Raw genomic sequence first — 16,699 nt, 5'->3', positions numbered from 1 at the left:
TGGCAAAGAAAATGACAAAATGACCCCAAATATGTCACCTTTTTCAAAATGGCCGACTTCCTGTTTGATTTAGCCCATATGTCCAAGAGACTTTTTTGAAGGTACTGGAATGGTCTACAAGTGTGGTGAATTTTATCCATGTCAGTCAATGCAGTGGGCGGGGCTGATTGATTGAAATATTGTAGGGGGCGCTATGGAGCCGTTTACAATCTTCTCCACTATATTGTAATTTTACTCTATTAAGGAGATAACTGTCATGACACATGGCAAGTATGGTGAAGATCAAAGGTTTCATGGCTTTGTTACAGATACTTCCTGGTTCACGATATCAGACACTTGTTGTTGCCAAGGGGTGGGGCTAATTCATAGTCATATCATTGCATTGGATATTTTGTTCATCATGGGACTGGCATCAAATGTGTCGATTCCTGTGCTGATATGTTGTTTTATGTGGGAGTTTTAGCAATAAGTCTTTGTTAATGAGACATAAAACTTTGAGGGCCCGCCCCTCCTAAACTAAATCTTCTATTAGAAGAAATAACACAACTTTACATCACACATGCCTCCTGAGCATCCTGTGCAAGTTGGGTGTCAGTTGGACAATATCCCTAGGAGGAGTTGTTTAAAATGCATGGCAAAGAAATGACCCCAAAAATGGCACCTTTTTCAAAATGGCCGACTTCCTGTTGAATTTAGCCCATATGTCCAAGAGACTTTTTTGAAGGTACTGGAAGGTTCTCCAACTGTGCTGAATTTTATCCATGTCGATCAATGTAGTGGGCGGGGCTGATTGATTGAAATTTTGTAGGGGGCGCTATGGAGACATGCTCCATTTATTCCATAATGTTTCAATGGGGCTTAGTTCAGGGCCTTACTGTCATCAGTCATGGCAAGTTTGGTGGCGGTCCAAGGCTCCATGGCTTGGTGACAGGTACTTCCTGTTTCATGGCGTTGGACCGCCATTCGCCATGTCCCGTTTAGCGTAGCAACTTGAGGTTTTTATTGTGGCATCATGAAAGGGTTTGACATGTTTTGGAGGAGTCTCAAGTGTTTGGGACCATTTGCTTAGAAGCATGACCCTCAAATGTGGAAAAAACCACTTCCTGTTGTAAGTGGGCGGGGCTTAGGTCTACACCAGCAATTGTCACATTAATCTGTTCAGGACTGATCCCTTAATAATCCCTATAAGTTTTAGGGTGATCAGATCAAAATTGAGAATTTTATAGTGATTTATGATGTCACGCCACCGCATGGAACTTCGCCATGGCGTCACGGGCACGCCGTGCAGCGTAGAGCAACGTCCTTTACCAGATCTCTTCACCAACATGTTTTGTGATGCCTGAGTGAATTTGGGCCATGTGGTGTCCACCAAGCCAGAGTTATGGGTGTGTGAGCAAAAAACAACACTTTTGACCTCCAGGGGGCGTGGCTATTTCATAATCAAAATATTGACATATAGAACTCTGTAGGAGGGGACTGCCATCATATCTAGCAAGTTTGGTGCAGAAATGTTGCTTTATGTGGGAGTTATATCCGTTTAATTTTTCATGGCGAGACATCAAACTTTGAGGCCCCGCCCCTCGTAAACTAAGTCTCCTAATTAAAAAAATAACACAACATTTAATCACACATGCCTCCTGAACGTCCTCAGCAATTTGTGGCTCAGTGGGATAAAAGCTCTAGGACGAGTTCGTTAAAATGCGAGGTGCTAAAACGCCAAAATATTGAATTTGACCTAAAGTGGCCGCCTTCCTGTCGACATTTCACCATGACATTAAGAGGATTTTTTGTTCGCCCTAGCATGTAGATCATGTGTATGAATTTTCATAAAGATTAACGACATGCAGTGGCGGGGCACCTAAAATAGGTGGCGCTCTCGTTCAGTTTCGCCCAAACATTCTGGAGCACCTCAAAATATCAAATTTTTCGTATTCCCTTGGGGGGGGGGGGGTACGCAAAATTTGGTGAGTTTTCGAGCACGTTCAGGCCTCCAAAAAGCACGCGAAGTGTCCGAATAAAAATAATAATAAGAAGAAACGCTGCAATTACAATAGGCCTTCGCACCGCCAAGGTGCTCGGGCCTAATTAAGAATGTCTAATGTTCTTTTACTTTCCTAATAAGCTACAGATTCAACTCTATACCCCAAATGTGGCCAAACAATGGGGACAAATGAGACAATAATTGACACAAACCGTGTAATCGTTTTGGATTCTTGTTGATTGTTTTTGCAGCAGTTCTCATAAAGTCAAATAGAGCAATCAGCAGGCACTCAGTGCACCCATTGATCAGGTTAACTTCGTTTGCAGCATTCCTGGCGAGGCTTGTGTAACAGGTTGAAAAACAACTGAGGAATAAAGTAATAATAATTTGTCGTGTAAATGAGGAAAAAGTCCGAATATCTGTGAATGCTTAGCTCGGTTGCCTCTGCCTGAAGGAGACCTGAACTCAGCTGTTTCCACCAGCGCACAAATTTGTGTCTTGAACAGGAAAAAAAAAAAGCCGGTAAACACAACGTGGTGACGGACTGTAAACACCTGCGTCACCGCTCCAGTTTGCTCTCCTGCTCCATCCATACTTGCAATCGATCCAGAAAGCTGCTGATACCTGCGGAGGTCTACTGTGTTCACAGACACACTTTGTTTGGCTTGATGAGTCCTCTTCCACCCACTGCGCCTTCACGCTTCCGTTTGCGCCACTGATAAAATTACATGTAAGTATTTGTCATTTTTAATCTCCTCATCGCCTCCATTATAAGAGCTCAATAATACTATTTAAAGGCGTAGTTTCTTAGAATGTGCTCCACAGGCCCGAGGTTCTTATATTATCTTTTAGATAACCCTTCACTACCAGAGTGCACAGCCGAAAAGTCAATAGGGGGCGCCCTGTGAGGACTGTCAGTATATAAATGTGGTTTTTCCACAGTTAACCTGCTCATTTAAAAGCCAAATAAGACACCAGAAAAACAGGTCGCTTGATAGTGCTGCTTGCACTAGAGGTAGGAAACTTTTCATTTCTGCGCATTTTTATACAACTTCAGTTTGCTTTCCAATGAAGAAAAAGTGAGCAAGTGCTGGGAAATAGTTCATGTTTAATTAGATTCATGAAATGAGCTTTGAATAACTGTTATACAGCTGGTTAACTGGACAGATAGTGTGTCAGTGCTTGAACATTGTTGTGCGTGTGTGTGCGTGTGTGTGTGTGTGTGTGTGCGAGAGAGAGAGAGAGAGAGAGAGAATAAAAGAAAAAATCAGGCTGTCCTAGCTGATTTGTTTGTTGCAACTCCTTTATGTTTGGGATGCACCACAGTAATTGCACAGAAAAGTTGCGGTTGGATGGACATGAGAGAACATTTAGAGGGTTGCGTTGGAGAAACGGGGGGGCTTGTATTGAATGAGTGGAGGGAGTCCCAATTTCTCCTAGTCCAGTTTAGACCAGTTTGTTTAAAAGCAGAAGCCCTGTGATGGATGCTAGATGCTTCAGCTGTTTTTACTGCCTAAAGTTAAACACATGACATTTTTTTGATCCTCTCAGCAAGTTAATAATTCACCTCCCACTGTTAGAACAGGATACAATCACATGTTAGAATATCACATAGATAAATGTTAAAGTAATGCAACAACATGTGTTTACATATTAGCTCATTAGTACAAGTTATCTCCAGTTAGGTTCAAAGTTAAGTGATCTATCTTGTAATCTTATAAAAGCCAAACCTTCCTGTCCTTCACTGAATTGTATGATAGGCTAACAATATAAACTCCCCCTCCCTCTTGCACTTCTCTCTTCACAGATAAGTGATCCATCAGCCTTCCTCTGGACCATCAGTCAGGGAGGCTGTCTCTGCTCTTCCAACTCGCTCTTTTTTTTCTTCTTTTCCCCACCTTTCTAGTCCTTTGTTTCTCCCTGTCTGCAACTTTCCTCAATCCAACCATGGCTCCCACCTTGGCCACAGCCTTCGCCAGGCGCTGGTGGATGGCAGTGACTGCTATTATTGAGAATCTGCTGTTCTCTGCAGTGCTGCTGGGATGGGGATCACTCCTCATCATGCTCAAGTCAGAGGGCTTCTATTCTTACCTCTGCAATGAGGAGGGTGAGTCAAAACTCTTGGCATTTCTGTGTTGTACCAAAAGCCTCAGTAAAAAGAAAGTATAGGGTTTATTGATATTGTGTCCCATAAAAATCTGTAAGAACAATTAGATAAAAGAAGTGTCTCAACTGGGAAAGCAAAGGCACACTGCTGCCTTCCTGGCTCCACCATTTTTGAGGAAGAATAGATGTTTCCTGTGAACAGATCACAAGTTGTTTGCAGGACTCTAGAGATTAAACCTGATCAGCTAATTTAAAAGAAAAAGCAAGGTTGCACATTTTAAGACTCAAAGTCTTCAATCCTAATGTAAATTAAAGTACGTTTATTTACAGTGCCGTAACAGGGCAGTGGACTGATTCAGAGGAAGTTGATAAACCAGTAACTAATGGACTGTATCAACTGTACTTTTGCCTTTTCCCTCAACCCATCTTTAAAGCTTTTTCTTCATCTCATTGTCCCTGTTGAAAAGTGTGTCAGCTTCTTTGTGTTTTTAAGTACAAAGCTGGCATTGATGCCCACTGTCTGCCTGGCCTTTATCAGGTCTTTTAGACATGAGATAGAAAATGTGGGGGGAGGAATCCAGGCAGATGTATTCTTCGGGCGTGAGGTGACACTGTGTTGTGCCAACCTGTAAACTCCAGACTGTTGACTAGACTCAACTTTTCTGCCTGATAAGTAGCCACTCTATCTCTCAGTGGACTCTGTAAAAACTCTAACATGTGATTCATACCTAACCCTCTTGTATTCCATCATTTTTATGTTAAACAGCTGAACTAAATTATTTTAGACATATTTAAAACCACTCAATCCAGTCTCATTTATATGCAAAGGCCAGTCCAGGCAAGGTGGCGTAAACGTCATACCTGTGACATGTGCGACTCAACAGCTGAGCATCCCACACTGTAGAAAATGTCTTGGAAAAATGCCACAGTCATCTCATTTTATTCTGATGCAGGAGAAAGAGAACACCAGCTCAGCTCTTTTCAGACATGTGACATGTGAGTGTGAAACAAAAAGATCCTCTTTTTATTAGTAGTGGTTATATGGAAGTCCGAAGTACGCTGAAAAAGGTCATGGAGGGGAAGAAGACTGATAGCAAAGTGATGAGCTGCAGAATTTAGAACAACTGTGGGTGTAACAGTAAGGAGATATTAGCCTGAAAGATAGCAGCACATGCTGGATTTTGTGCATAAGCAGCAGATTTCTGAAGAAAATGAAAACTTTATTTAAGATGATTAACTGAGTGACCATGAGTCAAATAATAGGAGGAGACTATGTGGTTTAGTTTCAGATCCCATAATGAATTGCAAATAGGTGAAAGATTACTGCCTTTTTTGTTCTGACACTGGTGTCTTTGGGAATTTACCCAAGTTTAAATTTACAATAAACATACAAAACAACAGCAACATAAATTTGGCATTTTTACATCCTTGATGTCCAATCAAATCTGACTGTTGCACATGTCATAATTACTATGTGCACATTCACAAACTGGAGACTTTGTTATGAACAGTGTCATGGTGTTTCACATTGGAGTGCCATGCAGTACCTTGCACTGTGCAGGTAGAGTCACATATAGAGGGAGTGCCACCTAGAAAACATGACTGTCACTTGGACTCGTCTTGGACTTTTGTACCTTATTACCTCACACGATCTCCTTGCAGGTTCTGATAAAGCTAATTGCCTGTACCGGCTTATCACTTTTTATCCTGGACATTCCAAAGTATCAGTGGACCCAAACAGGATCCCACATCTGAGTGTCCCAGCTTATTTTCCTGTGGTCTGCACATTTTTTTTGCTGACATGTTGTAGTTTCTTGCTTGAGGTTTATCACAAGTCTAAGTCTGCAAGTAAACATTTGGATACAATTTGTTGATGTTTCACCATCTTGTGAATAAGCAGAACTGCAAGCATCAAACTTTATCTGACAAAAAGTCACATTTCAGTATAACTGACCACAGTTTTAGGTGATACTTTGTGGATCAGAAAACACTCAAAAGATGTAATCTCTGTTTGTGACAATTTGAAGCATCTCAGTCCACTTTCATGCCTGCTTTGTTCTTTTAAAAAATGATCTAACTACACTTCCTCAACTTTTGTTCATCAGGTAACAGCACCAGCACCAATCTGTCCCAACCTCTGGCAACGCCATCATCAGTGGAGTATGTTGACTACTATGAAACTGAGGGGGAAGTAGTGGGTTTGGGAGATGGAGTGGAGATGAGGCCCCTGGTTCCTGCAGATGGGCCGCTGAGGATGAATGGCTGGCTGATCTGTAAAGAACAGGATGAGATGCTCAACTTGGCTTTCACTGTGGGATCATTCCTGCTCTCAGCCATCACACTGCCACTGGGAATCGTTATGGACAAATATGGACCTCGCAAGCTCCGACTGCTGGGCAGGTGAGCAAAGAGAGGAGAGAAATTAGTCCAATTCATTATGATGTTGTATCTATGTAATAACATGTAAATGTTTTCATGGACGGAAGCTGAAATCTTAAAGAAAGATGTCATAAATGCTTGGCAAATAAATACAAATATATTTCCTTGGCTATTTAATGATAAAGCAGCGACATTGTTGTTAATTATTAGAATTATATGACACTATTCCCTTTTTTTTAGCACATGCTTTGGGTTTTCCTGCCTACTCATTGCTTATGGAGCCTACAAACCGAATGGTAGGTCCAGATGATCCATACAGTCCATGTATCATTGCTTTGAGGCTGATTATGTACTAACATTTGTTTCATTTGCAGAACTCTCCGTTCTCATCTTCATTGCCCTCACTTTCAATGGCTTCGGAGGCATGTGCATGACCTTCACCTCTCTCACAGTAAGTATATGCACCACTGTGTGATTTTCCTCCTGTTGCAGAGCCTGCTGCCTGATGTTTGTCCAGATGTATTTTGTCAATGTTCAAAGCACATTGCCATACTCTTCCTGCTCTGTTGTAACAGCTCCCCGCCTACTCACAGTCTTCCTCCCTTTTTTCTGACATTCCACCCTGTTGTCTGTGTTTTTTAGTCTTTTTGACTCTTAGTACTGCTCCTGCTCTCTATGTTCCTATGCACTATCAGACTCAACACATGATGATGATCGATAAGACTGACTCAAAGAATACACAAGGGTTCATTGCTATGTTTTACTTCATTAGTTATTGTATTTCAGAAGGAACCCAAAAGCAGACAATCACAATTGTGTTAATGCTGGGGTTGTTGCATAGTAGAAGTTAACCCGTTTGTCACGTCTGCATTGTTATCTCAGTTTACTGGATCAATATACAGATGCTATTGAAGAAACGTGTCTGGACTGGTCTCTGTAATGATAAATTAGTAGATTACAAAACATAATGACAGGTTTTGACTAAAGTTAGCTTTGAAAGTTTGACTGCAGCTTACTATTATGTAATAATCACTCTTTAAGAGTTAAGTTCATAGTCAGCAGAATGATATTGGGTCTCTTAAGGTCCCAGAACACATTCTGACCTAGTCATAGCTGAAGCTGCTTCAATTAAAATCTCTAAAAGTTGGTCAGATTTCAGAGTTAGCTTTGGGACCAATGCAATGCTCGATAACCTAAATGTTTTTCACACCCACATACTTTGAGCAGAGCCTCAGATACAAAGACAGAGAAAAACAGCTGATGCCCTTCATTACTTCCAGGGGTCACAAGGGTGACGCCTCACCATTGATTTACATTCTTTCTCTTTTATTCTTCATCCTCTCGCTTCCTCCCCTTGCCATCAGTTCCGCCTACGGTGACCCCCTCAGCAGTCCAGAGCTCTACCATGGTGATGCTGTTGACTAGAGAGGGGCGCTACTTCTGTAAAACTTTATTTCTGTACAACCACAGGCTACATCTTTTATCTCTAATGTGCTACTTGTTGCATCCCTTTAATGTCTCATTAGCCGCAGCCCTGAGCGTCAACGTCAGCTCCTTTTCTGTTGGTTTCAGTCCACTGGAGCCTTCACAGTCTGTGCACAAACCCATGTTTTATCCGTCTCCTCCGCTTCGCTTCATCTCCTTAACAACCCGATACACTTAACCAGAAAGCCTTCGTGTTTGGTTAATCATTGGACACAAGTCCACTCCTTAACTCCTTGATCATGACTTCTTCTTGGACCTTCAGGTGCTAACATCAGCTGATGGCAGTTGGGTGACTCAGCCGTCCTCAGCAGCCACAACTGGCTCCCTGCCAGTATCATTTGTCAGACCATTGCTCCTCTTCAGCCTTATCCAGCAGCTGTTCTTACAATTCTAATGTTCCAAAATACTGCAATAGTTTGAATAAGAATGTGAGAATAGGACAGGAAAGTACACTGAACTGGTTGGTAATTCCTTTCCAGTTTTGCATACACAATCAAATACTTATCTTAGCTTCCCCATTCTTATGTAATCAAATGAGCTTGTTGTTGCCCAGTCTCTTGAAAACAGAGCAGCTTGTGAAGGCTTTTTTCTAGCTGCTGTTTCGCCACCCACTGTCTCCTCTTTTATCTTCTAACTATCTTATTTTTCCTCAAATTGGAGCAAAGGGTATATAAAACATGCAGACTGAACTCTCCATGTTGCATGTTTAGTGCATTGCCTTTGTTCTTAAATGTCACCTCACCTTATCCACCCCCTTTACTGTTTCAGCTGTGGACAATCTGTCAGCAGTGTTCTTGGTGTTGTGTGTTGGACAGCTGGCTTTATGTGATGATTTCATGTTGCTCTTACTGGTTCCACGCGACTTCGTTGTGTTTTTATTTTCTCCAATGCACAGTCATGCCTGCTTGTTAATTGGTTCCCCTTACGCACTCTGACCTCAGTGTCAAAAGGCACCATCTTTATAATGTCAGTCCTCCTCCTCTTACTAAGTACAGCTGAGTTTAACTTTGTGGTGACAGTGGATGGTTTAGCCTTTATACACACATTTTCAACAGTAAAAAACTAAGTTCACTGTCAGTTTTGAACTAAACACTGTTGTGAAAGTACAATAAAAATTAGTCATCAATAAGGACTTGAAAATCTACAAGCTTAATTGATGTATTTTCTGTCTCTTCTTTCTCTTTTTAGCTCCCTAATATGTTTGGAAACCTCCGTTCAACTTTCATTGCTCTGATGATCGGCTCCTATGCCTCCTCTGCTGTCACCTTCCCTGGCGTCAAGGTAAAAAAGAAACAATAAATTAAAGTAATTAAATCTGGAATTTTTGCCGTTTTTTTTGTGTAGGGCTGGCTCTTTCTAAAAGTTCTTCATGACTTTTAATGCAGCTGTATTATTTAATCCACAGCCCATTATTCTTTATATTGAAGATATTTGTGGTCTAAACAAGTCATTTTTAGATAAATATCAGAAGCAAGTAAACAATGTTGATTTGGGATGGAGAACAAGTAACACAAAATGACGAGCAAAAGAAAAAAATACAATGTTAGTAAAATAATCTTATCACACAACTTGACATAATATATTTAGTTATGTTCTGATACGACTGGTATTCAGTGACAGGGTGAATTTGAATTATTCTCAAAAGATTAGTATATTTGGTAGTTATTGATCTAAAAGCAATTTTAAAAACTTTGAAGAAATTTTCACATTAGCTTAATTTATTGCATCAGCTGTGTTATTATAATGTTTATTTATTGGTCACGTTTTGCACATAGGTCATCTACGACATGGGCATACCTTTTATTACCATCCTGGTGGTGTGGGCTGCTTGTGCTGGACTGGTGTTCTTGAACTGCTTCTTCAACTGGCCACTGGAACCATTCCCTGGACCAGAAGACATGGACTACACGTGAGTAACACAGATAGACACTGGCACAAAAATATACCATAGTCCACTCACACAACTCCCATAGAGATGCAGCTACTTGTAGTATTAAAGTATAGGAAGTTATGTTAATATGATTTACACAGACCTTTTTGTCTATTTTCAGACTGTAGTATTTAATTCTTTGCTGCCTCCTGTCACTTCTTTTCATTTTGTCTCCCCTCTCCTCTTCTGCCTCCTCAGTGTGAAAATCAAATTCAGCTGGCTTGGCTTTGACCATAAAATCACAGGGAAGCAGTTCTACCACCAGGTGACCACTGTGGGCCGCCGCCTGAGCGTCAGCAACAATGTGAAGCAAAAGGAGCTGGTTGGTAAGGATGGACGCAATCTCTGCCTCTCCACCATGGACCTGGAAATGGACGGCAAGCCACAGGAAGAATGTAAGTGTGCAGCATTGCATGGACATTTCATGGACTTCAGTGCAAATTGTTTTGTGGCGCTTCTTATGCCGTTGCCTGTCAATTAAAGCTGCTTCGTTGCTTTTCCTCTTCTGCAGCGGACTCATTCTTGAAAAGCATTGCGAGCCCGATCTTCATGCTCAGCGCGCTGACCATGTGTATCACTCAGCTTCGTCTCTTGTTCTACATGGGAGCCTTGAACAGCGTTCTGGAGTCGCTCACTGATGGAGACCTCAACACAGGTTGGCCAGCTTTTAAATGCTCACAAGATGTGTCCAGACAAATGTAAAAACTTTATGTTTGCTGCTCTGTAACTATAAACCATTAAAATAAAAGCAACTGGGCTTACTTGATGTAATTGAATTTGCAGTGGAAAAGATGGAAGTCGGTAAGATGAAAATCTTCCACATCTATTAGTAGATAATAAAACAAACATCAGGCTACTAAGTGTCCAGCTTTAGAGTTTAATGTAGAGTTTTAATTTAGGTTTATCATCCCAATTCCTCACAGTTTAGATCCACTTTGTTGCTTTGTTTTACAGCTCGTTGACTGCTGTTGTCCATGACAATAACCCAGTCCTTCATCTGTCATTCAGCTTTAATCTAAAACCACTGGGTTCCATTAGTTGTACTCATTAACTAACTTCCCCCCCTTAGCATTAGCAAAGAGCACACATCGTACGAGCCATTTCACATGATGCACTTTTCATGTATCATTGCACATGCCTTATAATGGCATCTTATTGACTTTTGAACAACCTTGTTGTTCCTCTCAATGTGACCCTAATGTCTTGGACTAATTATTAACTGTACTCTTGTATTAACCAGGTAGAGAGACTCCATGTTCATTTTTTTATTACCTTTTTACCATTTCAACAACTTTTCTAGCTCTTTTTCAAAATCTTAGTTTTGTTTTATTCCCTTTCACCAATGATTCTGTCCTCTGATCCTTAGTGAGTCTGTACTCTTCCATCTTTGGCATGCTGCAACTGCTTTGCCTGATGACCACTCCTGTGATTGGTCAGATCATGGACTGGAAATTGAAGGACTGCAGTGATGGGGAAGATGACAAAGAACCTCTTAACAAGTAAGTCAAGTCTGAGTAGTCTCCCACTCATCTCTATCTGCAGAATCCATTTATAGGAGGACAATTAGGATTGTACAAAGCAGTCATAACATCAGTGTATGATAATCCTGTTTTTCTGCCCTCTGTCTTTATGTAACTACTAGGGGTGAAACAAAGAAAAAGCGAAGAGATAAGAAGACCCAGAAGGTGACCAATGCCCTGCGGGCATTTGTTCTTACAAACCTCCTTTTGGTAGGATTTGGTATCACCTGCTTGGTGCCCAACCTCCCATTGCAGGTGAGCAACCCATATTGAAACATGCATGCTGTCAGATGGTGCATGCTGCATTTCTGACAGCATGAAGTATGTAAACTGTAGCATGTCTAAGAGCAGAGGTATGAAAGCTCAAGTATAGTTAAAATCGCTACTACCTTCTATGTTTATGCTTGCTTAGCAGAAAGATCACAAATAACTGGCCTGACTGCTCAAAAGTTACAAAGTCTAACTAGCAGACAGGAGATCATCAGCATTACCATAAACTGCACCAAAGATTCATTTCAGGCAATTATAAACTGAATAATAAATACTGATGTCACGTTTGTTTAGATTGTTTCATTCGTCCTACACACTGTGGTGAGAGGATTCATTCACTCTGCGGTTGGTGGTCTTTATGCTGCTGTGTAAGTATCCCTGCGGCTCTAACCTAACACACCATCAAGATCTCAGTCTTTTTTATGCACATGAAGCTTCAAACTGAGAAATTCAACTTGTCTGCTTCATCTCTTCAGGTATCCATCCTCACAGTTTGGCAGCTTAACTGGGATGCAGTCGCTGGTCAGTGCTGTGTTTGCTCTGCTGCAGCAACCCCTGTTTTTAGCTATGATGGGACCCTTGGGAGGAGACCCATTCTGGGTAGGAATATACAAACACTTATTAATACACAGACACAGAAATGAAACCCTTGGACTTTGCTAATTGTGGTTTTGTCGTTCAGGTCAACATTGGACTCCTTGGACTCAGTCTTCTGGGCTTCTTACTGCCTCTATACCTGATCTGCTACAGACGGACACTCAACAAACAACAACAGCAGAAAGTGGACGATGCTAAGATCTATATCAAAATCAATGGATCAGATGTGCCAGAGGCTTTCGTCTAGAGAGGAACAGAAACAGACAGAGAACAGAGAAAGAAGATGCTGAGAAACATGGGCAAGCTAATAAAGCATGCACAAAAGCATGGCATCTGTCCACAAATCACATGTTAAGGTTAAACATGTCAGTTTTAAACTTCATCATCAATTACACACTAACAGACTTTAACACCCAGTTTCCCAAATCCTACAAAGAGAAGAAAAGCTAATGTAGCTGTCACAATAATGAGTCCAAGGGACAGTTGGTGAGAAGAAAAATAAAACATGCAGTGAGAATGTGGAAGAAGAGAGAGAAAAGACTGTGAAAGGAATGAGGCCTGAGCCGGCTGTACTCCCCCAGATCCTCAGAACTCTCTCTTTGTTCCCACTTTTTTTATGAGCTGCAGACATGGCCAACTGCTTTCCAACCGCTCTAACACGTCTGCATGAGCAGAAAAAGGTGGATTTTCCTTCTGCAACAACAGCAAGATTGTTTAAAATTACCTTCAGAGACCAAACTCACTGTAATCAGCAGATGATGCTGTTCATGAGTCTGGATCTTATCTCTGTTTGATATAATGACAGCAAATCCTGATCTATCCCGAAAGCATGGTGCTACGTAGCAGTCTATAAATCTGGATTTCTCCAACAGATGGTGTAAAGTACATGTGGAGTAAATTAATGAGTGAAAGAAGAGATATTGCTGGTGTTTCTCAGACAGCTAGAAAAGACAGTCATGATTCTGGTGTTGGATCATTCCTTTGTTTTCATTTTTGAAAGGCTAACATCTGATGACACTACTACTGTAGAGTAGAATATACTGTAGTAATGATAGAATGTCAGTATTTCTGTCAAAAAAAAGATGTGTTTTGTCACAGCAACTTGTTGATGTATTTTTAGAATATTTATTTAATTTTCGGCTTAGTGTTTTTTTTTTGTTTTTTTTTTTTTTTTTACATTTACCAAGAGTGTATTTTTCATGCACCTTTGTGTGAAAAAGCACATCAGTTCAGTGAATGTTAATCAGTAAAAGTTGTTTCCATTTTAAGTCACATGACTCTATTAACATGATACGTAAAGCTTTCCAGTACGTGTGTCCATAACTTGTCATCATTCAGATGTATTAGCTTGAGCCATCACTTAACCAGTTTGTCTGCCTACTGTACAGAGAAATACAGCACTTTTTTTTTTTTAAACCCATTTTTTCTCTCACACAAACTTGGCTCATTTCAGCACTTTCTCTTAATGCTTCCTTTGGGAAACAGCAGCCTTTTACCTTCAATATGTATTTATTTTCTTTTACATTTCCATCATCAGTTTCTTGGTGTATTTAATTTATGCTGTCCTACTTGGATGTCTAAATATGTACTTTTTTGGTTTACATATAACTCCTTCTACCATTTCACAGAATAATGTAGAGATCCATATATAGTGTGGAAGAATTTGCGCGAGTTAATAAATTCTTTTTCTTTTTTTCCACTGCCAACAAGGCTCTCATTGTTTCAATACAGTTGTGTTTCTTGATTAAAAAAATAAACCAAAAATAACACAAAAACAGCCTTTGTATCATATTTATGATAATATAAGAGGAAAAAACTGTAAAAATCTAATGTGATGTGAGATTTTGTTGCATGGTTGCACTCCAACCACCAACCAGCAGAGGTCAGTGTTACGGAGATGTAGAAAGACAAACCAAGGTAGACTGCACTCCTCTTTAGCTTACTGCTACTTTATTTTGATATACAAACACTTGGCTGACAAAAAAATCATCCCTATGCATTTAAATAAAACTTGGCAGATATATAGATATATTTTGCACAATTTTCAAATATCAAATTAGTCCACATCTATCCAAAAAACTCTCAGTGATCTTCTAACTCCTTATTTTATAAACAGAAATTTTGCAAGGAAGGGAGAAGGAAGTATTTTCATACCATTTATGCCATTCTGGCACCCTCTGTTTCTTGCTACAAAGCTGCTCTTTCTAGGCCTGTCAGGGCTCCGCTGTGCTACATGACACCATGCTCCAGCGGATGGTTATCACTTGACACCTCACCACTTCTCACCACCTGAGACGAGATATGAGACAACATCACTCACATCAGGAAAGCCAGTGCTGGAGCTCTGCTGCTACTGAAAATACAGTCTCATGAACTCACTATGAAGCCAAGAGTGAACTCTTCCCAAACTTCAAAAAACAAAAGCCACTGGCAAGAAAATATGTTTTCTGCCAGAGTGCATGCAGTATTTTACATTGTCAGTTCCTCCCAATTTGTAAAAATTACCTGCTTAGTTTCAGCAAAATGCTACAAACAGACACACAAACTACGATGCTCACATGGTGACAGAAATGCCTTGTAAGGGGAAAAATGCCCATCCATCTGACCAGAGGAATTCATTGGGACCATATAGTGTATAAATAATGTTTTAGAACTGATCTACATGTGGCCTATACATATGGTTCCCTGTCTGGGCATTTCAGCTCCTTCTAACCTCCACCTGTTAAGTGGCGACATATGGCCCCTTTGGCTTGCCATAACATGGATTTGATCTGAAGAACAACAAAATGTGTTGACAGGGTTGACTTATGATATGCAAGCCTTCACATGGAAGAGGTTGTACTGGACCTCATTTCTATTTATTGTCTTAAATAGTTTGGTAATTGTTATCAATGGCTCTGCATGTTTCTTGTGGCAAATCATTATTGATCCATAGGTGAAAAGGGCTAATTCCCATCCAAAACTGTGCCACAAGAAAACATCATAAGTTTGAAGAGAAAATATGCTGACTCCAAAGACAAAGGACGCTTTCTCTTCCTTAGAGTTCACTTCTGTGTTGAAGTGTTAGAAGAACATGTTGCTCTTTAAAAAGCACACACAGCTCATAGATGTATTACTGGCTGTGGAATTACTGCTTATTAGTGACTGGTGTAGTTATGTTAAATCCGCTCTGAAAATAACTCAAAATGAAATTTGGAGAGGTTAAAAACTGTGTGGTGTGTTTTACTGGTGTTTTATGTGTTATACTGTATTTTAACTCAGAAAGTGGGATTTCTGAGTTTCCAGTGGAAAAATCCAGCTAAAACTAAACTGTTGTATATTCATCATATGTGTGAGCTTTATTTTGTGTTTCATGATTGAGTTGTTCGCTTCTTGCTTCTCTTGCTAGTGCTGGGGTTCTAGTCTCACCCCTTGCTGCAAGAGCAAGCATTGGGTCATGTAACATGCTACTTCTTCAGAGAGGATTTATCTTTTTTTTTAACATTTTTGCATAGTTTGTTTTTTTTTGTTATTGTTGTTTTCAAATCTAAACACTTGATTGTATTAATTATAATGTCAAGTTTAATTAATATGTTGATGAATGCAATGAATTTTTTTTCTGTTGCAAGAAATTGTTTTTTGTTTAATCAGGCCCGGCGCTCTTTGTTTTGTCAGTCAAAACTCTAAACAGGCAGGACCAAAAGGTTTCAATGAACACACTGCTATGGTGTTTACATGTGCAAAATAATGCAGAGTTGCTGTTGCTGTGGAGGATAAGCAGTTGTTTTACAATAATAGGGTTGCTGATTTGATCCAAACCCTTGTCAAAGTGCATGAAACTGAAAATTATTATACCCCCAGTAGGTTTCTAATATGTAAATAGCTTTTAGTAAAAGAAAAAGTTTGCTGTAATGAAATAGTCTGGTCAGTGTCCCACAACAACCAGCATAGCCGGTTCTGACTTGAGTCAGATTTGACCTCATTACTAATTCTCTAGTTCCAGCTTGTGAAACTAACTGAAGCAAACATTTATTTATTCCCTTTTGTTGTAGCAAAGTTGCAGTGAAATTGCGCTCTACAGTATTATAAAGCGTTCATATTGTTCATTGTACTTCTTTTACGATTATATTACATTAACTGAATGAAAATGGAGGTGAAAAAACTGTCAACATGCAGCTTGAAATTTTAAGTCGAGAAAATTTCAAACATGCATGATGTGAAGATATAGTGCAGGTCCTTGAAAATAATTAAAACTTTTCAGAAAAGTTGATAAATTCATGAGTGATGCCCTGCTTGTTATCAACAACAGCAACCTGTGTGAAAATCAGGTTACATCTTTATGGGCACGCACAGTTGGGATGCGACATCAGATCACAAGAGGTCACTGGAGACTTGTTGAGATGAACGTTCCTAGTGTCATGAAGCAGCGATGAGGACCTAAAAGCAGACCAG

General features: G+C 40.1%; 1 protein-coding gene across 1 annotated transcript; it reads left to right on the top strand.

Annotated features, from left to right (window-relative positions):
* Window positions 1–3,928: 3,928 nt before the first annotated feature.
* Window positions 3,929–12,653, top strand: slc43a2b (solute carrier family 43 member 2b; the record flags this gene model as incomplete). Its single annotated transcript, XM_079248302.1, has 13 exons — window positions 3,929–4,088; window positions 6,283–6,487; window positions 6,707–6,762; window positions 6,841–6,917; window positions 9,140–9,232; window positions 9,727–9,860; window positions 10,080–10,276; window positions 10,393–10,536; window positions 11,248–11,380; window positions 11,524–11,656; window positions 11,966–12,039; window positions 12,148–12,271; window positions 12,354–12,653. 13 exons carry the CDS (start codon window positions 3,929–3,931, stop codon window positions 12,513–12,515), a joined length of 1,692 nt encoding a protein of 563 aa, XP_079104428.1. The 3' UTR covers window positions 12,516–12,653.
* Between the last annotated feature and the right edge of the window lie 4,046 nt (window positions 12,654–16,699).

This window comes from Telmatherina bonti, assembly GCF_933228915.1.
Source record: "Telmatherina bonti genome assembly, chromosome: 10".
Taxonomy (NCBI): Eukaryota; Metazoa; Chordata; class Actinopteri; order Atheriniformes; family Telmatherinidae; genus Telmatherina; species Telmatherina bonti.
The sequence above is the reverse complement of the archived record's forward strand: the minus strand, read 5'-3'. Positions and strand labels throughout refer to the sequence as shown.